Source organism: Crassostrea angulata, chromosome 5 (genome assembly GCF_025612915.1).
Source record: "Crassostrea angulata isolate pt1a10 chromosome 5, ASM2561291v2, whole genome shotgun sequence".
NCBI lineage: Eukaryota > Metazoa > Mollusca > Bivalvia > Ostreida > Ostreidae > Magallana > Magallana angulata.
The window spans coordinates 47,304,983-47,332,001 of NC_069115.1; the positions used below are offsets into that span (position 1 = coordinate 47,304,983).

General features: G+C 33.2%; 4 protein-coding genes across 4 annotated transcripts; all 4 read left to right on the forward strand.

Annotated features, from left to right (window-relative positions):
- Nucleotides 1-2,695: 2,695 nt before the first annotated feature.
- On the forward strand, nucleotides 2,696-4,434 carry LOC128184284 (uncharacterized). Its single transcript, XM_052853714.1, has 2 exons — nucleotides 2,696-3,349; nucleotides 3,643-4,434. The coding sequence occupies exons 1-2, from the start codon at nucleotides 2,725-2,727 to the stop codon at nucleotides 4,098-4,100; spliced, it is 1,083 nt and encodes a 360-aa protein (XP_052709674.1). The 5' UTR covers nucleotides 2,696-2,724; the 3' UTR covers nucleotides 4,101-4,434.
- Nucleotides 4,435-6,917: 2,483 nt separating this feature from the next.
- LOC128185924 (uncharacterized) lies at nucleotides 6,918-8,591 on the forward strand. The gene is made up of 2 exons (XM_052855632.1): nucleotides 6,918-7,437; nucleotides 7,756-8,591. Exons 1-2 carry the CDS (start codon nucleotides 6,960-6,962, stop codon nucleotides 8,199-8,201), a joined length of 924 nt encoding a protein of 307 aa, XP_052711592.1. The 5' UTR covers nucleotides 6,918-6,959; the 3' UTR covers nucleotides 8,202-8,591.
- A 1,212-nt stretch (nucleotides 8,592-9,803) lies between these two features.
- LOC128184461 (uncharacterized) lies at nucleotides 9,804-15,534 on the forward strand. The gene is made up of 2 exons (XM_052853947.1): nucleotides 9,804-10,447; nucleotides 14,913-15,534. Exons 1-2 carry the CDS (start codon nucleotides 9,838-9,840, stop codon nucleotides 15,365-15,367), a joined length of 1,065 nt encoding a protein of 354 aa, XP_052709907.1. The 5' UTR covers nucleotides 9,804-9,837; the 3' UTR covers nucleotides 15,368-15,534.
- Nucleotides 15,535-19,339: 3,805 nt separating this feature from the next.
- Nucleotides 19,340-20,706, forward strand: LOC128184460 (uncharacterized). The gene is made up of 2 exons (XM_052853946.1): nucleotides 19,340-19,996; nucleotides 20,157-20,706. Exons 1-2 carry the CDS (start codon nucleotides 19,375-19,377, stop codon nucleotides 20,609-20,611), a joined length of 1,077 nt encoding a protein of 358 aa, XP_052709906.1. The 5' UTR covers nucleotides 19,340-19,374; the 3' UTR covers nucleotides 20,612-20,706.
- The last annotated feature ends 6,313 nt before the right edge of the window (nucleotides 20,707-27,019 follow it).

Genomic DNA, 27,019 nt, shown 5'->3' on the forward strand with positions numbered 1-27,019 from the left:
TAGAAAAACCAATCCTTTAACAAAAATATGCCCAATTCGAATTTTTAGAATAAGAATTACATCAAACAACAAACATTTTGAAAAAAAAATGCAATTACATCAGGTTGCGACGGAATTTCACAACGAAGACTGTAACTACCCTGGCCAAACCCAGGGAAACGCTACCTGCCTAGAGGGATGACCTTCCTCGACCTGGTGCAATAGAGTCCCCGCATCTGAAACGCAAAATGTGTAAAAATGTCGTAAGAATATATAGGCATCTTAAGGTGGCTCTATACACCACTTTTTGAAGACGCAGTGCGCAAAAAAGTAAATCTGGAAGAATGCAATTCCGGTACTGGCTGATTTAAACTGTGGCGAATTATATGGGGACTGCTCTTTTGAAAATTTGTTATATAAATAGATTTAATTTAATTGGAAAATTAATTTATTAACAAGTAAAATGGTATGTGACACCTTCACGTTGTGTCGTATTATTTATCGAAATAAACAATTAAATCAAGTATAGTTTTTAACATAGTAGTTTCTTTCCTAGTTTCTTTCACCGACATCTTACAGCGTATCGCAGTAGGGTAGTGGGTTCACTACGCAGTACAGTTAAGGCGGTCAATAAAAATATGGGCAAATTTTTGTGATGAAAACACGTATACTTTAGTTAAACTGGCATGTCCTTTTTAAAAACAATAACAGTCACTCAAATGCAATATATTTCTAAAATATATATATAACAGTACAATATTTTATGTTCATAGTGGTCACGTGATATGGCAGTCGCATGGTACAAGCAGATGTATTTGTGGTTTTGAGGTCATTTAAAAAATTCAATATTGCAAGGGCATAATCATGTCAAAATTCACAACTGAATTATGAAATAACTTGATGTTATATCGTAGATTTTGAAAAACGGTGCGAATTTTTTAAGATAAGAATATTTGTCAGTAGAAACCGTAATTTATAATGCATATGTTGAATAATTTTGAAGGTCACAGGGTTAATTTCATTAAAAAATAATTAATTTGTAAGATTTTACAAGGATCGTAGAAGTTTTTAAGTTACATAGCATATTTCAAATTCATAAGTAAAAGTTTGTCGGGATCAGGTAAGTGTATGCCCTTGCAATTAAGTGATTTATTTAGGTACTCAGATTTTAGATATACGATATTTTATACAAAACCGAGGTGGCTTCTTTATACGATGCATACTTTTAACAAAATGAAAATAAGACTATATAGGTAGCATTCTACTGATAATAATTTTAAACAAAATATTCATTTATACTTTTCCGTTAATGTATGACATTTATTTTTCTTCGCTATAAAATTGCACGATAGCCTTCAATGATTTAACTTAATGCGTCATTTTGAAACATATGACGTCATATTTTGTAGTACAGCGAGAACGACATCTCGCTTATTTTTCAGTGTGTACGATATAACGGACATCAAAATTGTAAGTAATAGCATTTGTTGTTTTTAATTAAAAGATTAGTATAAGTTAATTTTACTAATAAATAGATTAATAAGTACTTTCGAGGTTTGTAATATACTGTGATGTCATAATGCACATTTCCCGTACTTTTTGTCTGAACGGAGTTTATTGACAGCCTTAACTGTGCTGCGTACATATGTGGAGGTCATGAGTTCGAATCCCGTTGAGGACGATGACATTTTTAACTTTCCAAAATTTTATAAAACGTATTTTTTGGTTGAATACTGTGAAAGAAAATTCTAAACCGGTGAAAGTATTTCAATTATAATAAACTTTAATCCATATTAATATCGACAGATGTTCCTTAGCATTTTAAGGGGATGGGAAGGTGGCTTTGAATTTCTCTCATGTTGGGATATATAAATCCTATTAGTTAATTTTCCCCTTTATTTATTTGACTTAGTTTTGCATTTAAGCGAATATATTCACTTATATAGGCCTATAATGAAATATGTATGTATTTATTATTCCAACATGATATTTAGAAAATTTTCTTCAACTAAGAAATAAAAAGTCCCCTAGGTGTTTGGGCTTTGGGACTCAGGAAGGATTACTCTCACCAGAGGAACTTTCACACCAAATAAAATTTAAAATATTTTTTGTGTTTATTTGCAATTATTTTCATTCAATTTTTTTATGTCACATTTATTAAAATACATTTTTCTTATAACATCAAGCAGCTTTTTCAGATGATTTGTCAACAGAGTAAGAAAATATGAAAAATTATGTTTTGGGGAAATACTAAAAAAAATTTCAATAATAACAATTTTGAATGTTAAGAAGTGTTATATTTTTTTTAGGTGTCCGAAGTTAATATCCATCATCTGACAAAAAAACTTCTCTCAATTTGTTAATAGTTAAGTTTTTAAAAATTATTTTACAAAAAACACGAAAAAACATTAAAAAAAATTCTTTAAAAATACCTATAGTGTCCCCATTATCATTTTAATGTTTGATAAGTATATGTTTTGTGGTCTTCTATTGAAAATTGGAATAAACTGTGGGTGTATAGAGCCACCTTAAATATCTAATCTCTGCACCCACTAAATAAATGTAGAAATAAAGCAGTGTGGACTGACAGCTGTATGTGACCTTTACTCTAAGACAATCCTGAGCTAAAAGTAGAACCTAAGATAAGAAACATCGTGTGAAATATATTAATGAACTTCCTTAAAGTAAATATATATATAAGATCTTGTAAGACTATTGCAAGTATAATCAATTCAGAAGGAGAAAATGAAAATATCAGTTTGTGTCCTTTTATGTATCATAATTTCCTATAGTATCTGCTCTGCAAATTCAACTAATTTGAAAGCCGAAAATGACATCCAGGAGTTAGCCAATAGACTAGCGTTGTTAGAGCAAATTCTCTTGCAGGAACACCATAACGGCTATAATCCGAATCATCCACCAATACCATTAACCTATGGATTCTTAAATAGCCGAGATGAGAGTGTAATCCAAAATTTTCAACGTCGACTTCAGATACTAGAAGATAAACTGTTCCAGCATGAAAAAGATTCTGACGACAAAAACCATTACAATAAAAGAATTCAGTTCTTGGAAACGGAGCTCTCAACGGTAGTAAAACAGCAAGTCAATGATGCCAGCCATATTGAAAAACTTCAGATGATGGTAACTGACCAACTCAACTCTATTTCTGAACTAAAAGAGGAGATGTTTCATAAAAAGAAGACTGGCACTGCCACTTTACTTCCTGATGTAATTGGTACCAAACAGGACGAAGTCGACACCGCTGATGAAGTAACAAAGGTTTTGAATAATAAAAAGACAAAAAATGCAATTTTTTCCAGAAGTACACACCCCAAACGTGATCCCAGAGAATCTAATCTCATCAAAAGTAAGATAATTTTACATATAATCATTCCTACATTTCTTATGTAATCGTTCTTTGAATCAAGAAACCATAAATATTTGTACCTGTATTTAAATGTTGAAAATGTTAAAATCAAACCAAGAAACGTCTGAAAAGAAAAAATGTTTTTTTTTCACCTTTAGGTAATCGATCTCTTTATTACTGACTTCATAGGTTTCTCTCAGGGGTTTGATGCTAAGAAAAAGATTTTAAAAATTATAAAGGTTAAGAAGTAGAGATATTGAAAATAATTTTTTAATCAATTGTTTGCTTTCTAGAACGACTGCCGTCACATACCGTAACCACAACCAGTCCTCACTTACCACATACGGCAAACATTATAGCATTTTACGCTTATATTTCTGCAATCACCCCCGTAATTACTGATCAGCGTACCTTGGTTTATGATGTTGTAAAAGCGAACAATGGAAACGGTTACAACCCTACAACAGGAGTTTTCGTTGCTCCAGAAACTGGGGTTTATGTGTTCACCTGGACAATAAGAGAAGCCAGCAATTGTTATCATTCAACTCAGTTGATGGTAAATGCAGCAGAAATGGGAATAATTCACCTTCACTCAGTTGTAGATGGTGACTTTTCAGCGACTGGAATCGTGGTCACCCATGTTAATGCAGGAGATGATGTCTATGTTAGGACGCATGAATCATGGAATCATTGCTTTATCGTCAGCAATGATGCAGGAAAATCGTCATTTGCTGGGTGGAAATTGTCTTAATGACTACAAATGATTAAAAAAAAAAAGAAAGATGATTCTTGTTTAAAAAGAAATGTTTTGTGTTCTCAACAAAAACGTTGTGTTCAGAATTTATGTTTGTGTGTTAAACTACCTGATTGTCGCACAATGAAAAAAAAAATAAGCGACTTGTCAAGGTCCCATATAAACACTAATGCTTTCCTGACACGATGCAACCAAAACAGGATGATGGGTATAGACAGACATGGGCACTTAAATTAAAGATACCCGATATTTTGACGATAAAAACAGGTTCACATTGGATAAAAATTGTCTCCTCTTTTAAGATATGACAAAATAAAAATGTCACATTTTCTTTCTTTGTTTTTTTTAAGTCATCATTTAATTGAGAGTTAACTCAAACGCAAAACTTCGAAAGTGTTGTTATTCAAACTAATCATTTTATTTAACCACTCCGGTCCACATTTATATACAAAAATGAAGTGAAATATACGGGCATATGCGTCAACAATCGTTCTATCTTGTCGGAGTACTTTAGATTCACATCAAGACGATAGGTTACAGCTTGTAATTTCACATGAACTAAAGGAACCTTAAATTCTTTATAATCAGCTCCCTGTTATGGTAAATACAGCGGAAATTGGATTAATTTACCTGCAAGCATTTTCAGACGGTGATTTTGTAGGGATTGAGTACTTTTGAGAGCGATATTGTGGGTGAATCATCTTTTACAGCAAGTTTTCTTCAATAATTGACAAACTTCATACACTCGGAAAGAAAATACAGTCGTCTTATGGCAGTTTTGATTTAATCTACTTTTATGCTATGTCAAGGTTGTATAAAGGGATGATTATATAAACTTCAAGACAGAAGAACGAAACAAACAAATAAACAAACAAACAACAACAACCAGACATGATAAAAAAATTGATTTGTGTATTAAATACAATGAGAGTACAAGGAAGGTGTGTAGGTGAAATCAGGTTGTCAATGCTCATAATTGGCTTATCTATTAGACGTCGTGAAAAAAATCTGAATTTTAAATGCGTAGTATTGGTGGCTTTGTCATGTGATTGCATACAAGAATGAATTTCACTGATGTGTACACAGCAACAAAACTAATCTTTTCGTCAATAAACTAACGAAATCTATACATAACGATAAATTTACATTCCTCTAATTGAGTACCAAAGAGTGTTTTTTTTGTAAAATAACCAAGTTTTAAGTGCCTAAGTTAGTTTGACATTTTTTTTAAAGGTTATATTTGGTATTTGAGATAAAATGGAGGCGGACAACCTTGTTGCAATGTTTCCGTGCTCACTGCTAATTTCTTACGCATAGACGACCGGAGCAAGATCAGTGGTACATAAAACAAACAGTTAACAAAGATTCAACAATTCATATATACATTTGATTTCTTTTGGTAAATCTTCTATTGTTTAAAACAAGAACCCAAAATATGGGCTTATATACCATTCATAAAGTGTTTATGATCAAAAATTGGAAATAAAAAAAATGCAAATTAAAGATGTGACCAAATGCAATTTTCTTTTAGAGGGACAAAGGGACATTGCTGGTTACATAACAACAAAACTTTATAATAAACGTGATGACTTCAATTTTTTCTATAGTCAACTTTCCTTGCTTATGTAGCAATGTACCTTCATCACCCTTATATGGACTTTTGTCTTTTGAATTGAACATTGATTAAATAAAATGGATTAGACACAAGTTCTAAAAGAGTTAGGTAGTCTTCTCCTTTTTGTCTCTAAGTTCATTCGATACCCAAGGGCATGCTTTATGTATGAACAATTCTAAGGCGAGGCAAGCTACTGGCAAAAAAGTTGATAAAACAAGACAACCAACAGTCTCGATTGAAGTCATTTCCTAGTAAGTTCTTTGGTCGGAACAACCATCTTGTCAGTAAAAACGAGCTTCCACTGGGTCGCATGCTGACTGCCTTTTTTTCATACTTATTGTTAGACCGTAATTAAACACCTAATTGTCTACAGATCTTTCCGTTTTCCCGACTACGACAAAGAGATGGGTGTGACCGGTCAGCAGAGACTGCTTACTCCTCCCTGGCACCTGATCTTACCTCTAATTTTTTTTAGAGGTCCGTGTTTGCTCTGCTCCTGTGTTGTATTTTTCTTTTGGACTTTTGATTTTGAACTCTGTCTGTTATCACCACATGACATTTATCAACTCGTTGTGATTGTTAAAATGCCAAGTGTGACATATTTGGAAATATATTTTTAATATTAGATTAAGTCGACAAAATTCCACACCGTTACATCAAAGACAATGTAAAACATCTCTCTAACCAAGTTTTCAAAACATACTTTAAATTGTCTCTTCGTTATATTGGGAAAGCTTAAAAAAAACAATCAGTATCTTTAAGACGGTTTGGTTTTAAAAATGTTTATCAGTGTCTACACGTACGGGATCCTTACTCAACCTCAATTATTTCTGATAGTTTGCAAGTTTTGTAAAAATGAAGTCTTAAGATGTAAAATGACAAAACGATGGAAGAGAACAGCAACACCTTTTTAAAAGCTGTTTCACAAGAACAAATTAAACAAAAACGTTTTTATCTGGGTTGCATTATAAAAGTTGGGAAGTCATACAAAACGAAACACTTGTCGCTGTAGTACTAAAATCATGCAATCAAATTATTACATCTAGCTTCAAAACAATCTTAGTAAAGCGTAACATTTCAATTCTCCTGGGTTGATCAACCTTTCTTTTCTATTTCTATATATCACAGCGACGTTAGTATACATTTTGACCGACTTTATCATTATTTGTCGACGTCCCTGTTTGATAATGTCAGTAAGGTTTCAGATAAGAATTGGTGGACCATAGATCAATTTGAAATTCATGATTCTGTTTTCAGAATCAATCATGAACAAAACTATTAACATTCTCTTGTCTCTCTTTTACCTGTGCGTTAATTGTGTTTCAGTCTCTCAAGAATGGAATACACTAGATGTTTATGCTTTTCAGACGCTGACCAAAGCAAATGAGAGATGGATTCGCGAAACTGAAAATCGATTGGAGAAAAATTGTGATAAAAAGATTCAATCTTTAGAAAAAATTGTTAAGGAACTCTCAAAGCAAGTAAAACAACAAGCACTGTATCAGGAACATACTGAAAAACTTGAGCTTATTGTTCGTGAACAAGAAAAAACTATTTCTAAATTAAAAGTCGAAAGGATGCATATTAAGAAAGTTGGCACTGTAAATCGAAATGTCCTTGTTCCAACAGAAGATGAACGCGAAAAAGTCCTGACCACTGAAGGTGGTGTTCTTCGCCAACCAGGAGTTAAGCAGTGTATAAGAAGCTTCATGAAACAAAGTAAGATTTCCCTAATTGATTAAGGATTTGGTGAGTGACAACTTTTGTTTAGTTTACATTTGTATTAAGAAAAACCCAAGATTTCTAAATTTTGAAATTTTGGCATTAAAGTTAAGATTTCTTTGTTCAATTATAGTGACGTATACAAGAATTGATTATTTTTGCATTGCGTGAAATGAATACAACTGCAAGAAGAGATGTTTAGAAATACCTCGATTTTAAGATATGACAAAAAAAATTGAATGATATTTTTTAGAACATTGATATAGAAAAAAAATGTAAACAATGTCATACATTTTAAATATTTCTGATTTTTAGAGAGATTGCTTTCCCCAACGACCTTGCAACCACCAATCACGTCTAAAAATATAGCATTTTACGCATATATGTCAAAATCAACTCCCTCTATTTCTATTCAATATCCTATAGCTTTTGATATTGTTAAAACTAACAACGGAAACGGTTATCACGCTTCAACAGGAGTGTTTATTGCTCCTGAGACAGGAATTTATGTGTTTACTTGGACTATCAGAGAATATAGCAATTGTCGGCATTCAACTCAGTTAATGGTAAATAATGCCGCCATCGGAGTAATTCATGTTGATACAGGATCCAGTGGTGACATGCCAGGGACAGGAGTCGTGGTCACGCATGTTAACACAGGAGATGACGTATATGTTAGAACGTATGTAGTATATAATAATTGTCAAATTTTTAGCGATATCGCAGGACGGTCATCATTTGCAGGCTGGAAACTGTCATAAGAACAAATCAGAAATAAAACTAAAACGATAAAAATGTTGTGATCTTTGATTTTTAGAAATGTCGTTATAAACGAAGATCCTTGTACAGTACTATAAGATTTTAAAAGCATAATCCCGATAAATTTCAGATTGTATATTTGTTTAATCCAGCAAAATGAAAAGATTCCATGAATTACATCTTCTGATGTTTCTTTATTTCTAAGTCGGAGAGACATTAGTCATTATCTGCTCACTGTAAGTGACTTCTACTTCAAAACCTCCAGTTTACATTGAATTGTTAAACTAAAGCAATCAGTAAATATCAAATTGCTAGAATGTTATTTAAAAAAATCTTTGCAATTTAATTGTTGTTGATTTAAACAATCATTGCATTTGTTACGACGAAAGTGACACCCGTAGAATGTTCACCGAATGTCACTTTTCAACGTATATAGAAAAGTTACAAACTTTTCTGTGTAATAGTTTGATATTTTCATAGAATGTGTGTTCTTATGGTCATCTTATCTCGCATTGATAGCAGATGATCTCATAGAAGGTTGACCCTGTGTCAGGTCTTGATAGAGAGAAGTTGTAATGTTAAAAACACAGTTAATGCAATGAAGTGTAACGGTGTACACTACGTGCCCCCAGGCTGTGTTTTAGTCACGGGGTTCACACGTTTGTATATACACACGACACCAGAATACCGTTATTTCATCCAACAGAAAATTAATTGTAAAAACATAAAACTTGTGTAAAAACACAAAGCATTTAATTTATTCAACACCCAAGACCAGTAATTCCCATGAACGCAGACATGAAGAATTTACAAAAATTCCGTCATATTACATTCTACCCGGTTTCGTTTTCTTTTTTACTACGCAATAAGAGTTTCCAGGGTCCATACACGAACGTGGGAAAAAATTCTTTTGATTGGGGTAGTAAAGAAATACCTCGTACAGAACTGTACATTTTATTACTCACGATGTCATTTCGAAATTTATCGACGGGACAACTATCGAACAATAGTTCAAACAGATGTAAAAAAACCAAAACCTAATAATCAACTGCTACAACAGTACAATGGATAAAAACAGTGGATTTTATATTTTACTGTTTAATCTTTTCAACTCTTGAGTCTACGATTAGCCGATCCCGGGGGATAGGCCGGGGCTCGCTCATCGGAGAAAAAAATACCGGCCTATGCCCCGAAAAATACGGTACATGTTGAGACAGACTTTGACACATAAACAAAACAGTTTTCTTATTCAAATGTCATAAAAAACACAACACAAATCCTTGATCAGATCCCGTGTTTGTCGTAATTATTACAAATAACTCATCAAACATCTAATTCATTCAAGTAAAAAATGTTAAACTATTTGGTGGACTACTTGAAATGTTTAGATATATTTTTTTTTTACAAATCATTAGTTAGAAATCAGACCAACACATACATGCACTAATGCAAACCACAATAGATATGAAAGTCAGAGGAAAAATTATCAATGTACTTTTATTTCCTGTCGATTGGTGACCTACGTAATGGCCTAAAAGTTGTAATGTTCATAAGGGTTTCATTCTTTGACCTCCTTTAAGGTGCAGAGATAAGAACATTTTGTTTCAGTGCTTGGTTTGTACAGTTTATAGAAACAAAATGACAATAACTAACTTTCTTTTGTGTACCATCACTTTTTGTAGTGTCTCTTTTGCTGTTTCAATGCAATCGGACACAAAAGATGATATCCGGGAGTTAGCACGAAGATTAGCGTTGTTAGAACATAAGTTTGTGCAGGAACAGCATAGAGTCCATAATCCAACATACCCGCAAATATCACATGGATTTATAAATAGCAGAGAAGAAAACACCATAATTCGTGACTTACAACTTCGTCTTCAGATACTAGAAGATAAACTTTACCAGCATGAAAAGCACTTTGATGAAACAAAACATTGCAATAACCGAATTCAGTCTTTGGAAAATACTGTTCAGGAACTCTCAAATCTAGTTAAAAAGCAAACCCAATACACCAAGTATATTGAAAGGCTTGAAACAATATTAACTGACCAACACATTACTGTTTCTGAATCAAGAGAAAAGCTTCAGAAGTCCGCCACTTTACCTGTTGATGAAAACGAAGGAAAACAGGATGAAAACACCAATATTGAAGACATCAGTGTGGCAAGTGATAACAAGACAAGTAATACACGTTATATTAGTAGCATAAACTCCGAGAGTAATCATAAGGAATCTAACTTTATCAGAAGTAAGAATTTTTTTTTTACACGTTATAATTATCATTATAAAGAAAGTCGGGATAAATTGTTGTTACCTAGATCTGGGGGTCAAAAATAGGTAAAAAAATATTTTTTTAACAAATACTTATTCCTCGAACTCCTTTTAAATTTTCAACAATAGACCAATTATTTCTTTATATACTAGCGGAAAAAAGAAACTTTGCATTATTCAATATATGAAAAAACATTTATGAATAACAATGAACAAATTTTATTTTTTGTAATACTGTTAACACATGTATTCGTAACAACATCTCATAACACATTAATGTCAACGTCGAATAACGTCAATTTCAGCACACTCGAAAGTCACTGTTATTTGAAATTGAATTAACCAAATTAATAACGCGTGTGACCACCATTTGCGTTCACGCATGCTTGACAGCGACGTCATTGATGCCACTAAAGTATTCAGAAATGCTTGAGGGATGCTGTTCTAGATGTTGTTTAAGCCTGGCCTAAATCAGCCAATGTCACTGGCTGATTTGGTAAACGGCGTAAACGTATTTCCATTTCATCCCAGATGTGCTCGATCGGCGACAAATCGAGGGAAACAGCTGGCCAGGGCAAGACATCGACATTCTGTTGAACAAACAATTCCCTGACTACACGTGCAACGTGTGGCCTTGCGTTGTCTTGCTGCAGAGTGATGTGATTTTGATGTCTCTGTATGAAGGATATAACATGACGCTGAATAATTTCATCTCGATAGCGTACGCCGGTGAGATTTCCATTGACAATTTGTAGAGGGGTCCTTCCACGTGCTGATATTCCACCCCACACCATAACGCTACGTCCACCAAATTGTCGATGTTGCACAACACAAGCGTCCTGGTAACGCTCCCCAACGCGACGATACACCCTACCACGGCCGTCACTGCTATCCAAATGAAGTCTGGATTCATCAGTGAACAGAATATTGGCCCAGTCCTGTATTCTGAATCGCAGATGTCGTGTGCACCACGCTAGTATGGCGATACGATGACGTTGAAGCAGTACCGGGCGCACCGCTGGACGTCTTGGTCTGATGTTTTAATTTGCTCGCGCAGACGATTACGCACAGTTCTTGGACTAATTGGTCGAAGCCCTGGAATGCTATGGGCAGTCAAACTTGCTGTCTGGAAACGATTTCTCAGATGCACAAGTCTAATGTGGTTGTCCTGTTGATGTGACGTCACACGAGGTCGCCCAGAGCGCGGTCGATCCTGAGTGTTGCCAGATTGTTGAAAACGTCTTCATAATGACTGGATGGTGTTCCGATGAACTCCAAAGTGTCTTGCTACAGTGTTTTGTGCCATTCCAGCTTGCAGCATCCCAACAGCACGATTACGTTGGTTTTCGTTGAGTCGTAGCATGGCATAGGGGTAAATTTGTTGAAACTAAAGCGATTTCCTAAACAAAAAGAGTTTTAACAAATCCTCGACAGTTCTTATTCCAAACAGTATTGGCCTGTAAAACTCGTGCGTACAATTCTTCATTAAACAACAGGTGCTAACTAACCATGAAAAAATCCGTGCACCCGGACGGTTACCATCCGATATTGTCAAAAACATTACCATTATCGATTGTTTAAATTTTATAAATACAAACAATAGATATAGAAAAATTATACTAAATTTTATAATGCACAGTTTCTTTTTTCCGCTAGTTTATGTTTTGGGGTGTTCCAATAAGGTTTAGGAACTTTCAATTTTGACCTGGGGGTCACTTAGTGGCTTAAATGATTTTGATGTGTGATCAGCTTTCAGAATTTTGTTATAACAGTGGTCTATTGGTTGCAAAAAAATGACAATTTTTTGCAAAAAAAAAATATGGTTCCCATATGAGATATGAGATAAAGAGTCTCATGATTCTTTTATCGCTTTTTAATTTTTCATTGTAAAGTCTCGGACACAAATTAAATCAAGGTCATCATTAGGCTAGAAAATACCCACACGGATCAAACACTACATATGAAGAAGCCAAAATACTTTATTATTTCCAGTTCTGGAAAGTCAAGATGTCTCCAAGGGGGCATAACCTATACACCATTTAATGCACAATATAACACAAAGAGCAATAATAATTATGGTTTAGGGACGGGGATATCAAATGTGATCAAAGTATATCATCAATTTAATTTTAGAGGGGGGGGGGGGGGGGGGAGGGGCTTAATGACAACTCCTGGGGGTCATGCAAGTCACACTATTTGATGCATCATAATGACATTATAAACAAGACTATATATGGTTTAGTGGAGGGGATGTTACAAGATTATTACCTGTTTCATGGGGTCAGAAAAATTCAATAGGGTCATGGCCTGCATTATTTGATGCATCATAAAACATTATGGGAAAACATACCCCTTCCTCCCTATTAGAACTCATATAAACATAAAAAGCATCTACGCTTGTTTATATGTAATACACATTTAATACGAAATGTAACAGGGTCAATAGGGGGTCAACTCAGTAGTGTGAGTCCAACAAGTAAAACAAATAACTTTTGCAATTAAAATAACAGAAACTGTACAAATGTGATAGGAAAGGTAACGATGATAAGCTTACTTAGATATTAAAAAGATGATGATACAGTAAGCTGACAAAGGGAGATCACTTTTTTAGAAAGTGAAAGTAATACCAGTGTCTCATAATATCTGTGCTACAACATACCGGTATTGTACATGCATTATGCTTACCTTTACTGGTCAGCATCATAATAAATATCCAATTAAAGGAGCACACTATGAATCCCTTAAGCTGATCACCGGAAAAGAAAGGTTTATGAATGTTAATTAATCCTATTATGCGTTTAAAAAAACATATCATACCGATCAGACTCAACCTAACATTCGTGTGAACCCCACTAATTCTCGCATTATCACCGGTGTGAGATCGGTTTGTCCGGTGTGAGACAGCAGTGTGAGATTTTTCTGTCTTACACTGTGTATTACTACGCCGTTTTAAAACGTAAACAAACGTTGTCTGCCGTAGGGAAATGCGAAATAGTGCATTGAGATTATCCATTAAGTAACTGTGTTGCTTAATTAATTACAATTTTTCATATTTTAATTGAAAAAACTGTCGTATGCTTTCATTTAACTTGCACTATTTGAAGCACGCGGAGAGATAAACCGAAAGTAATCTTTTGAACGTCATAACAGAAAGTTGTAAAACATCATTTTTTAAGCTAATATAATGCGAGAAAAATAATCATTCATTATATACTCGTGTGGGATAGTGAAATTCCACCTCGGGGCCAAGATTCACGATCTAGGACTCGGCAAAGCCTCGTCCTAGACTGTGAATCTTGTCCCCTCGGTGGAATTTCACTATCCCACACTCGTAATAATGAATGATTCTATTAATCCCAAGTTTAATTTTGGGGTTTGAATGGGGTTTATTCTAGGTTTGCTTTTTGAAAATTTGGGTCCACTCGGGGTTTGGTTTGGGATTACTTGTAAATTGCTTTTGATGTCAACTGTACGCTTTGAAGTGTGAAGCAGACCCGTCTTTTATTTAACATCCTACTGCCTGTAAACCATGCCCCTTGTTTATTCCGAATACACAGTTAGCAACTGCTTTCAGGGGTAAACGTCTGACCGGGTTTACTCACTGTGTCCACTCTGGGTTTACTTTGGGTTTACTCTGGGTCCACTATTATATAGTAAACCCGAAGTAAACCCAGAATGTAAACCCAGGGTTTAGTTGGGGTTTACTTTCTGTTACGCTGGGTCTAATCAATACTTTATATACATGTACAGCACGTGAAACTCATCCAGCCTAAGATCAAGGTAAAACTAGTACCTAATGATTTTGACGCACAAAAGCAAATCCAGCGCCGATGGCCTTAATAATTATATAGACCATACTTTCTATGACATGAAATAAGAAGATTAGTTGTAAATTTAAAATTCATATGCATACGGTTCAACTCCAGATCATACATATAAAAAGGCCAAATTGACATCTTTTATGAAAATCATAATTTTTAAAAACTACCAGAAATAGCAGGTGTTCTTCATTTTGAACAAAACTGCTACAAGTTAGCGTTATTTTGAGGAAACACTTTGTGCGGGTATTACTGTCTAATGACAACATCTATTTTTATAGTGCTTTTGCAATAGTGTTGAAACGATTTGAACTGTGGCGAATTAGAATCTAAAATCATATTAATCATATCTTTTTATTAAAATCAAAGCAAAACTTTATATAGTTTTAAACGTTTGAGGGAAAATGGACTATTTTCACTTGTTTATATCTATTTCATATATTCTATCATCATACCATGGTTGCTTTAAGTCGCATTTCACTAACTTCTTAACATATCACCATTTGATACATATTCGAAATATTTTTCATCTAAAAAGTGATACCACGAATTTTTATACATTGTATGGCTATATTACCATGCTAAATTGATTACAACAGCTTATTCATTTAATCTGGTTTCCAGAAAGATTGCTCTTACCTGTAGCAACAACTACTCCTTACCCAACACCTGCCGCAAAGATAGTAGCCTTCTACGCATATATGTCAGCAACAATTCCCTCTATCACAGGTCAGAGTACCTTGGTATTTGGTGTAAGTAAAACCAATGATGGAAACGGCTACCATCCTTCAACAGGGGTGTTTATTGCCCCGGAGACCGGCGTTTATGTATTTACATGGACAATAAGGGAATATGATAGTTGTTATCACTCAACTCAGTTAATGGTTAATACCGAGGAAATTGGAATAATTCACCTGCACTCAGTTTCTGGCGGTGACTTTGTTGGTACTGGAGTCGTGGTCACAGATGTTAATGCAGGAGATGATGTATACGTCAGAACGCATGCATCGTGGAATAACTGTAACATTGTAAGCACTACATCAGGAAGATCGTCCTTTGCAGGCTGGAAACTGTCGTAAAGACATTACACAAATAAAACAAAAAGGATGAACATGATTTGTTTTATGGTTTGTTAAAAGTGTCGTTGTCGTGGTATGCATCATGGAATGATTTGCCAGCGATCAAGAAGGGAGATTTTCATTTCCATGCTAGAAATTGCCTTAGATAATAAAACACTTCTGCTTGTTATTTTTTCATGTTTTCAATTTCCTTTGGGAGTCCTTCATTAGTTAATTTATCAATAGTCTTTCATAAAAATTAATATAAGACTGTAGCAGTGTTGATTTTCTTTAAAGTGAGATTGTCTTGGGTAAATCAACATATCAATTGATGAATTCAGTTAGCAAAGATTAAGAACGATATCCGTGTGTTTCCTACACTTTCTTTTATGAAATCTTCTCTAATAATTTTTCACACAGATAAAAATTTGGCTTGTAACCAGTATGTATATAGTTTGGAAGCAATTGACAATTACAAAATAATTAAATGATTGCGAAAGTAATCATTTTACGTGTAAAACGAAATAAAATAAGCCGCAATTTTTCATCAGTTTTGAAATACATTTCTGAGTACATGTGGAAGTTGTGAAGGTTGTAGCGATCACTATTAAAGGGAGACATAAAAAGTGATACAAATATTTTAGATTTCTATATTACTGAACATAATCCCATGTTGGTAATATGTATTGAAAACATGTTTAAAAGTATTGCATAAAAGAAACAAAACAGTAAATACCGTTAAGCAGAGATGATTTGGAGTATCTCTTATTTACCGATATACACTAGGTGCAGTCACTTCCGTCTAAATAAAATAAAACGTTGACCAGTCTTTTCTAAATGAAAATCAACATTTGAATTCAATTGTACCTTTAGTTCGGGATTGCTGTCAAACAGGGTAGAACCCTCAATGATAAAGACACCAAAGGTGAAAAAAAATTACACAAGTGATGTACATTGCATTAGAAGCACAAACTCAAGTTATTGTTTTTAGGAATCTGCTCTTAATAGAATTAAGATATTTTAACATTGAATCGTTTTTACATTGCTTACAAAATCGTCATGATAATTGTTTGACAAATGTTAATTACCAAATGACTATGAATTATTAGGTACGTATTCATAAAGTAAAAAAGAAATATCATTTAATATGTATCATTAATTAAACATCAAGATGACCTACTTATTCTTGCAATTTTCAATTCTGTTACAATTCTATCATTTCACTAAAATCCCGTCAAATATTGTAACATATAGATGTACTTCTTATTATTAATACATCTTATACATTTTCGTCTGAGCTTTTGTTTTTGTTTTTGGTGTATTGGAACAAAAAGAAAAAGTCAATTCGTGGATATAACAACAGGATTAAAGAACAAAATGGTAGATGATTAAAACATATATTGATAATCGATTCTTTTTTTTTTATAAAGACTGTTTTTATCCATCCTTACAACCACTTATGTTTATGTTAGAACGCATGCTTCATGGAATAAGTGTCATATTGCCAGCAATATAGTAGCCATATCATCATTTGCAGGCTGGAAATTGTCTTAGAAAATTTAACACTTCTGTTCTTGGAGTCTAGAAATTTATGTTTCGAAAGCAAACATGGTGAATTTATCATTCTTAATTATTATATAACAAAAAATATCAGACTGTTGCGGTGCAATAATGTTTCCCTTTCGCAGTCTCGGGTAACGGTATATCAACAAATCATCTAATGAAATTTATAAAGCAATACTTACATGAACTTACGACATATTTTCCCATAGACGCGTACGTCTGTCTGAAAATTATCAGACGAACCCAATATTTTATGATACAGAAATAAAGTTGGCAGTTATCGCGATAATAAATTATTTACCTTGTTGTTCATGAAAACATTTTTGCAAAATACATATGAAATAAACCAGTGCATGCGCAATTTTTTTTTTATAGATTTGATAACTTTGTAATATCAGCATTTTTTTTTATTTAACAGTTCATTAAAGCAATGGTCTTCACTTTTAATAACATATTTTGTTCGTCTTTTACTTCAACTATTGAAAATGTTAGCGTTGAGATATCATTAAGAAAATTTATTTAACACTATTTTTGCCTCAAGCTACTCATCAAAATATGCTCACTTGGAACTGTGGTTTTTAAACAAACCAACCAATGCCGAATGTGTTGATACCACAGCCTCGTCCCTGCAATATCAGGGAGGAAAAAGCGCAAAAACCAACAAGAGGAGACAACTCCTTGACCGACCGACACTGCCACTTATCCTGTTTTAAATGCTGATAAAGTTCCTGTTGAGACATTTATACATTCTCATGGTGTCAAATTCGGCTAAACACTGCAGGAGGTTGATAGTGAAAAGATTAAAGAGGATACAATATTATTGTTTCTGAAGCACACACATGGTCCTCAAACCACCATTGCAAAACCTAAAGAAATCTAAGTTATTCTGACAGGAAGCTACTAAATTTACTAATAAATGAAAATGAACCACCAAGCGATAATACATGTATATGAAAAAGAAGTCGAGATTGTTAAAATCTATACACCATCTTGTCACAATTTTATAAAGATTATTTTTTTTATCTTTAAACTGGTATTTTAAATGTGTCAACGAATACCTTTAAAATCATTTAATAGGTTGTATAATCAGTCAATGATGCATACTTGTCGCTTAATGTATGATGCAGATATATATATTAATTTGTAGCAACTAGGAACAGATTTACAAGTTTTAAAAAATCATTTTCGTCCTTTCTCTCACTCTTTCTTCCCTCTCATCCAAATGCAGGTGTTAATGTTTTGAATTCAGAAATTTGATAAACAGAAGGATAAACAAAATTTATTCTATGATCCATTTAAAAAAAATCACAGTTGAGCAAAAAATAAACAATAGATGATAAACGTGTTTTATCAATGTTGTTGATGTTATGATCAGGTTTAAGAATCATCTATGCAGTTGTTAAGTTTGATTGAAATGATTGGCCTTGACCAGTGAGTTGAGGTACACTTACAATCGATAATTTTTGAAGGATCTAAGCTATACAAGAGGGAAAATTTCAATCCTTACTAAAGTACATGTACAATTTTAAATGGTCAATAATAAATGTATTAAAAACAAGTATCAGAAATGATACACGTATAAGTAATATAGTATCTTAAGTTATTTTTATACTTCATTTTATTGGCGTTAGTGTTTGTCATTTATGGGATAGTTTCACAGGACCTAAACAACACTGCATATAAACAATAAGGTCCATTTTTACAGATACCTAAACAACCCTTGATCAAAATCAATGTTAAATACTGTAGAAGCAGTAATATTCGTTGAGGATTTAATTTCGTTATCTTCATTGGCGGTATTTATCAACGAAATTAAATCCACGACGAATGTTTAACCCAAGTATTTATGAATACAGAGTTGATACGCAATACATTTTAGAGATTAGGATCTGACAAAATTAAATCCCAACGAAATTTTATTTGGTTTAAAAACAACGAAATTTTAACTAAACGAATATAAATGTACAACATGAATGTATTTCTACAGTAATCATCAAATAAGGCGGTATAAAAGCCCACAGTCGCTGTCATAGTTATTGCATATAAAAAATCAAGCAAGCAATCGATTAGAGTACGTTGGAATTGTGGCGGAAGTGAAACCGAACAATACACTTTCGTTAAAAACCGACATTGTAAATTCATTGATTATACAGTATCACTTAATGAAAAAGATATGACTATGACGACTTGAAGTATTGAGATACATCTTGTACGAAAAAATTGTAGAGAACTAACTCAAAAAAATTATGCACTATTGCAAAATGCGACCAATATGGAAATTTAGAGAAAAATAGGTAGGAAAAGGAACAAACTCAATGCGTAATTTCATTTTCTGTCGCTTGCAATTCGTGACCTGAATAAAAATTGTCATATTCACAAGGGTTTCACTCTTTGACCTTCTTTTAAGGTTCTGAGATAAGAGTATTTAGTTTTAGCGCTTGTTTTGATCAGGTTATATTAACAGTATGAAAATCATGAAGAAGTCGCTTCTTTTGTTCATCATCCTTTTCTACAGTGTTTGTCTTGCTGTTTCAACGCAATCGGACACAAAAGATGACATCCGGGAGTTAGCTCGTAGATTAGAGATGTTAGAACATAAGTTTGTGCAGGAACAGCATAGAGACAATAATCCGTCATATCCACCAATATCACATGGGTTCATAAATGGAGGAGAAGGAAACACGATTCGTATCTTACAACATCGCCTTCAGATACTAGAAGATAAACTATTCCAGTATGAAAAGCACTTTGACGAAACAGAACATTACAATAACCGAATTCAATCTTTGGAAAATACTGTTCAGGAACTCTCAAATCTTGTAAAAAAGCAATCTGACTGCACCAAGTCTACTGAACGTGTGAAAACAATGATATTCAATCAACATAATACTGTACCGGAATTAAGAAAGAAAAAGCTTCAGAAAAAGAAGTCCGCCATCTTTCCTCTTGGTAAAAATAATACAAAACAAGATGAAAATACCACTGTTGAGGAAACCAGTGTAGCAAATCAGAATAAAACAAGCGATGCACGTTATATTAGAAGCACAGACTCCGAACGTTATATTCGAAAATCTAATTTTTACAAAAGTAAGATATTTTTAAATTTTATCAATCTTTTACTGATTAACCAATCGGTTTAAAAAGACCTTAGCCATGAAATGATGTTTTTTAAAACAAGCACTCCAAAGAATACAAGCAAGTATGTATAATTGATTACAACACTTTATTCATTTTATTTTGTTTCCAGAAAGATTGCTCTTACCTATAGCAACAACTACTCCTTACCCAACACCTGTCGCAAAGATAGTAGCCTTTTACGCATATATGTCAGCAACAATTCCCTCTATCACAGGTCAGAGTACTTTGGTCTTTGATGTAAGTAAAACCAACGATGGAAACGGTTACCATCCCTCAACAGGTGTGTTTATTGCCCCGGAGACCGGCGTTTATGTATTCACATGGACCATGAGAGAAGCCAGCAATTGCCGTCATTCAACGCAGTTGATGGTTAATAATGCAGAAATTGGAATAATTCACCTGCACTCAGTTTCTGGCGGTGACTTTGTTGGTACTGGTGTCGTGGTCACCCATGTCAATGCCGGAGATGACGTATACGTTAGAACCCATGCTTCATGGAATGACTGTAATATTTTTAGTGATATAGGAGGAAGATCGTCCTTTGCAGGCTGGAAATTGTCTTAAGAAAACAAAACACAATTTTTTAGCGACATTATTCTGTTCATGCTGTTTAAAAAATGTTAAATTAAGCATTCGTACATTAGTGCATTTATGACTGATCATAAGTCAAATAAAACATAATATCATACTGCTGCAGTGTTGATATCGACCGAAATAAATTTGATTCCGATAAATCAACGAATCAACTGATGAAATCAGTTAACAATGATTAATTACAATAAACGTATGCTTCCTACATTTTTTGTATGAAAAGTGATAAATCTTACCTGGTGATTTATCATACAGAACAAAATTCAGCTTATAATCAGTATATATAAAGATTTTGGTATTTCTAAAAAAAATTTTTTAAAAGGATATCATGAAAAGGAAGAAACAGTTAATTCCAATTCTTTTGGAATTTTCGCATGTAAATGCAGGAGATGACGTGTACGTTAGAACACATGCATCATGGAATGACTGTTCTATTGTAAGCACTATATCAGGAAGATCGTCATTTGCAGGATGGAAACTGTCGTAAAGACATTTCACAGATAAAACAAAAATGATGAAAATGAATTTTTGCATGGTTGTAAAAAATCTATAATACACAGAGTTGAAAATAGATGCTAGCTTTATTTAAATAATTTATGGTAGACCTAAGATTCACAAAGATTTAACAAGAAAGATTTAATTTTCCGTTTAGACAAATCGTGAAGACAAATCAGTGCTTAAAAATGACAAGCAAAAGGAGAGGATAGACTAGCGATATTTTAAGATAAGAAATATGTAAGAGATAAATAACTTTGTTAATATAAAAGTACATTGAGCATTATGTTAGTCACTGTACTTAGCAGTCAATCCCAAGTTTATTTAAATTGTCATTATTGATACCTAGTGTACAGTCTAGTCGGGACCCCATAAACAGAGTCTTTGCTTCCATCATGCGTTGCGGTAAAATGCCGTTTTAATGTAAACAAAGTGTGCGTTATGTCCGTTAGTTCTGAACTTCTAGTTATTTTCTTAGATTTGTAAAAAACGCACCAAAGGATAATTTTAAAGTTTCACAAATATTTCGTAATGTTTATGTGTCATATTTATGTCTCATTTTTATAACACTTTACTAATGTTACGTAATATTAATTTTTGAAATGAAAAATTCACACATAAATTTGATCGCGCACAACTATATAATTGTTTCGAATAAATTAAACGCTTGGATGTTTATTCATCATTTTGTTTAAGTATAATCTCATTTAAATCAGTTTTAGCCTAAATTAATCAATTATCCTGAATAATAATGAATTTAACATGATTTTCTTACACTGGAAACGCCACGATTGGTTTGATGATAATTATCTAATAAATTTAAGTAATTGTATCTAAAGTGAAAATTCGTAATTGTTGTAGGCTTTTTAACAATAAATCCTATTTTTTTTTTATTTACAGATGAGACGTTCTTAATCATCGCTAGAGCAGCCAATTTTATTTGGCATTCTAAGCTCTTTTAGATTGCACACTTTTCAATTTGAATGTCTGGTGATTTTAAATTGTAACACAATTCATATAAAGTAAAGTTAATGCGAATTATTACTTTTTAATAACAATAAAATTCTACCAAAAACACAAAATGTGAATTTTTAAGCATCGTCCAAACATCCAACTCATATTTTGTGCAAATACAATCTATAATAAATTATATCAAGGGTCCTTTAAAACATGTTAGAAGTCTGCCAACACATGCAGCACTTTGCAAGATAATTTCTTGAAGACCCTATATTTTCATCGAATAATCGCCATATTTTGTAAAAATGCACATCCGAAAACAGAGCCGAAAATGCTTGCAGAATTTAACATCTATTCACTCCGTTTTAGGATTTTGACAAGACTGATGTAAGGCGTTTGTTAATACTTGGTAAAACAGCATACAATAAATTATGCACTGCTGGCGATAGTGCAACCAGCGGTTCTTGGTGACAGGACCGATTTCCCTTTCCATTTCCCAACCCTCAAGTTTCTAGACCCCCCCCCCCCCCCCCCCGACACTTTACTTTTCGTCGAATTATCATTTTATGACATATTTATAACACGGAATTCTTAGAATCGATACTTCTTATGAAATTTTTTTTTTCGAGTTTTTCGTGCACTTTCGCTAAATCTCACAATCTCATTGTTGTTGTGTACACTCGGAACTTCTCTGTTTATGAGGGGAGATATCTTTCTTGCGATAAAGCCCCACGTCCGTTGGTTAAAGATAGATCGGTTCAAATATTTGCACTTTGTTGATAAAAATTGTCCGAGTTTACCCAACAAAACACGTGTTTCTATATAAAGACAATAATGAAAATGTAACATATATGAACAAGAGGCCCATGGGCCACATCGCTCACCTGTGGAATAGGTAAGATAAAATCAGTTAATGAAGTTATAATAGAAACTATCTGGACAATGTGGTATAATACATGTAGATGCTGTATAAATAAGAATCAATTTTCCCTCTGGATATTCTCATTTATATTATCGTTAGTCCCTTGGCTAACAGGATGGTTTTATAGTCAGATTGAAATGTCAGGTTAATTTTCACAACTCCGAATCCCGCTTTCCTAAGAGTGCTTTGTGCCAAGTTTGGTTGAAATTGGCCTAGTAGTTCTAGAAGATGTTGAAAATGTGAAAAGTTTACGGACACACAGACGGGCAGACGAATGACAGACAAAAATGTGATAAGAATAGCTTACTTTAGCTTTCAGCTCAGGAGAGCTTATGAAACTTAAGAGAATATCACGGTTGGGTGTTTTAGGACATACAAATGAAAATAATGTTAAAATTGAGTAACACAAACGTTGTCTCAGAAAGCCAGGACTAACCATACGTAACTACAGATTCTACAATGTTTAGAATACTGGGATAAATATAAATTGGATATCTACACATGAATAAATACAAAAGAAATATTCATTATTCTGGACTGCCGTTTTCAAACTGATACTGTCCGGTCTGGCGGGTTTTATGTACCATGAATTGAGGTTCAGTGAGGGTATTTTCTTTGTTACCAAAAATAACATTTAAGGGCTCATCATGGGTAATGAGAAAATGACAAATATATACAAATGAATGATTTTAATGTGACAGACATACCTAGTTAAATGTCTTGTATTTGATCAAATACAGTTCATTTTCAACATAAAGCAGCCCAATTCAATCGGAAAACACATTTGTCGATGATTGTTGCACAGTAGCCATAAAATTCTATCTTATAGAAGAAAGCATAAACATACATTTCATTCGGTTACATATGCCTCAAGTAACCAATGGAATACAGGTAGAAAGACCAAGATGTTGCTACAAGAGATTAAGGACTTCGGGAGATCGAGGTTCGAGAAGTCAAAAGATTTGTTTGGTTATTCAAAGTGATCAAGAATTTCGAGAAATCAACTGCAGTACCGTTTCTTTTAAAATAATCACCATATTCTATCAAGCTGTTTCCTCCATTATATTTTGAAAGTGTTCGAATTAGTGAATCTTAAACAGTGTGGCTTATTTAACTGTGTAAGTATGGAGTTTGTACTGCAAGACAATTCTACCGATCAATACGCATTTCTTCTTAGACATACTTTTTAGTTTGTGTATTGCATCGACATGTACATTGATTCAGATCCTAAACGATCCATTAACAAATAGTATAAAATGCGAATAAAGGCGCTATTACTTCTTTTCAAAATGCAATATAACGCTAAAAAGTGATAAATGCCTTTCTATAAGACGCGTTTTAACGCTTTTTTCCCAGAAATATAAATGATACAAACAGGCATTCGTAATTATCAAATCAACAATTTTTTTAGCCGATGGCAATAAACTTAGTGTAATCAAAATCCTTGCAAAACAAGTATTTGCACATCAAATACAAAAAAAGAAAAGAAAAATTATGCAAATTCACACGTGTTACAATTTTCACACTTAAGGGCAAGTTCTTTATCTTTAACAACAATCTATAAACAATCTATAAACAAATTCAAGTGGATTGATTTCGTTTTTAAAAATCTCTAATACAACTAGTCTCCACGTTTTATAATTCTGAATATGATAGGACAATAAAAAATAATCAAATAATCTATCTCCATCTCAGATTCTTATATCAAAATTCTATCTACTGGAGAGAATAACATAGATAGGACTGGTGTTTGCTGGTTTTTTTTCATTCTATCATTCTATTTTTCGTTCATTGTCAGTTATGTTAATTTCAAAGGAAAGAGGTAACATTTGTTCTAAAACTGACAATAAATAGGTTAAAGGAAGACTAACTATTCTGAAAAATTTGCAAGTGCGTTGTTCCTGAATTCATATGTAACTTTTTTGCAACCCTAACGTAACACCATCTCTACGTTCATATATTTGTAACGATAAATTTTAGTTTGGGTGGTTTTTTCCTGTGGAAAAATTACAATCATAATGATTATATACGAATTGTTGAGATGCAGATAAATACTTAAGAACTTGAAATGATATTCATAAAGATTCCTGAATTGGTGTTATATTGGCACTGGTTTGCTAGTCACAACATGTAGATACAAGGAGAGATACGTACAGGATGTGGTTATTCTTGTGAAGAAGACGACGCAAAACTGGAACAACGTAAAAATTACACAATTTTTACACTTAATACTCAAGCTATTTTAATTTGATCGATACTATTTTAAATACCACATTAATAGTAAATCGAATTGCCATATATGCGGTTTGATATGCCTATGGCTAATGATACCTGCATGTTAACATACAAGAAGACTGTTAAAGCATAAGTTTTGGTCCCCTGCTCCCTTTCATCTCCGGCAGACAAAATTATCTCTCCTACCCCGACCTCCTGGAAATTTATTTTCTGAATATGGACATGCACAATGATATACATGTATTTGATCTTAAGTAAGCTTTTATACATATAATCTGCTTTTTATGAGAAATATGCAATCAATTCCTCATAATACATTTAGTTCTTGTTCCGAAGAAAACTTAAAATAAATTAAATCGAGGATTAAAATACAAATCTACTGAGTTTTGATGTTGAAACGTTTTGTGTTATCTTGAATCACTAACATTCTAGAGTTAAAATACTAAAGCAACATGTGTATTGCCCCCTTTTTAAAAACTTATCGACCCACTTCCGTTTATTTCTCATTTAAGAAGGTTCGATTGTGATGTCCATTTTCATTCTGTATTAATCTCCTTTAGAAGATTAGTTCTATAAATAAATATAGGCAAATACCCATACTGAAATCTAAAATATAAGAATTTTTTCTTTCAATACCATACTTTACAGCAACATATATATGAGAGATTGTGCCAAATAGTAATCACTAAAATTACTTTTCTGAATATCTTTGGCAAATAGAATAACAAATGGTCATCCATAGGAAACATTAGTTTAAAGGAAAAGTTTGTGTGTAAATTTGAATGTTTGCATCAGTCTAGATCGCCATTTCAGACATTTTCCCTTTATAGGTATAGGTTTGAACTATGAAAATATATCAAGTGGTGAGCTGCAAAATCCTAAATTATTAGAGAAGGGCACTCCTTATGAAAGTTACCAGATCAACCTAGAATCAATTGAACCAGATGTAGGTGAATGTGCATTAGCAACTATTAGTAAGTGAAAACTAAGAACTCGTCTAGGTACTGTGGAATCATTTTTGTTCGTGGAGGTCTATGTTTGTGGACAGCCAACAAAACTTGATGCGATAAGGTCTAATTAATACTATCTGTCTCCGTGTTTATAACTTTGAAAAAAACAACCAAAATTTCATCAATTTTTCCACATACTCAATAGTAGGATATAAAGAGCACAATGTTGCTCCAAAACAATTTTTACATACATTATTGTTGATATTATTTTAAATATCATATTAACAAAACGGTGTTGGAGCAAGCATGCGATCGTGGTTTCCTTTTCAAAAAACTGATAGCAAATCTCCCATTTTCGGCTTAAATACGCACTGTTTGTGAAATTCACTCATTATCAACATTTAATATTTCTATTAAGACTTCGATTGGACAATTTATCTTTATAAATCTGAATTAGATATATATTAAATACGCACTGTTTGTGAAATTCACTCATTATCAACATAAAATATTTATATTAAGACTTCGATTGGACAATTTATCTTTATAAATCTGAATTAGATATATATTAACCTATCTTTTTGCAATTTTTGAAAGCTCTATTCATAACTTTGAGTTTTGGGGCCAAAAAACATTGGTAGTGTAATTAGGATGATTTTAATAAATATTAAACAAATGATTGTGTATAGGTTCGTGGGGATGTAAATTCGTGGGCAAGGGCTACCCACGAAAGCCACGAACATTGGTCCCCAACAAGCATTGATGATTACACAGTATGAATCTTGCAATAACAGGCTGTTTTGTGTTAATTGTAATAATGGA

Excerpts from the sequence above, each read along its gene's own strand:
- LOC128184460 (XM_052853946.1), top strand. The coding sequence starts at position 19,375 with ATGAAAATCATGAAGAAGTCGCTTCTTTTGTTCATCATCCTTTTCTAC. Across the intron at positions 19,997-20,156 it reads AAAATCTAATTTTTACAAAA|AAAGATTGCTCTTACCTATA; the intron begins GTAAGATATTTT and ends TTTTGTTTCCAG.
- LOC128184461 (XM_052853947.1), top strand. The coding sequence starts at position 9,838 with ATGACAATAACTAACTTTCTTTTGTGTACCATCACTTTTTGTAGTGTC. Across the intron at positions 10,448-14,912 it reads GGAATCTAACTTTATCAGAA|AAAGATTGCTCTTACCTGTA; the intron begins GTAAGAATTTTT and ends TCTGGTTTCCAG.
- LOC128185924 (XM_052855632.1), top strand. The coding sequence starts at position 6,960 with ATGATTCTGTTTTCAGAATCAATCATGAACAAAACTATTAACATTCTC. Across the intron at positions 7,438-7,755 it reads AAGAAGCTTCATGAAACAAA|AGAGATTGCTTTCCCCAACG; the intron begins GTAAGATTTCCC and ends TCTGATTTTTAG.
- LOC128184284 (XM_052853714.1), top strand. The coding sequence starts at position 2,725 with ATGAAAATATCAGTTTGTGTCCTTTTATGTATCATAATTTCCTATAGT. Across the intron at positions 3,350-3,642 it reads AGAATCTAATCTCATCAAAA|AACGACTGCCGTCACATACC; the intron begins GTAAGATAATTT and ends TTTGCTTTCTAG.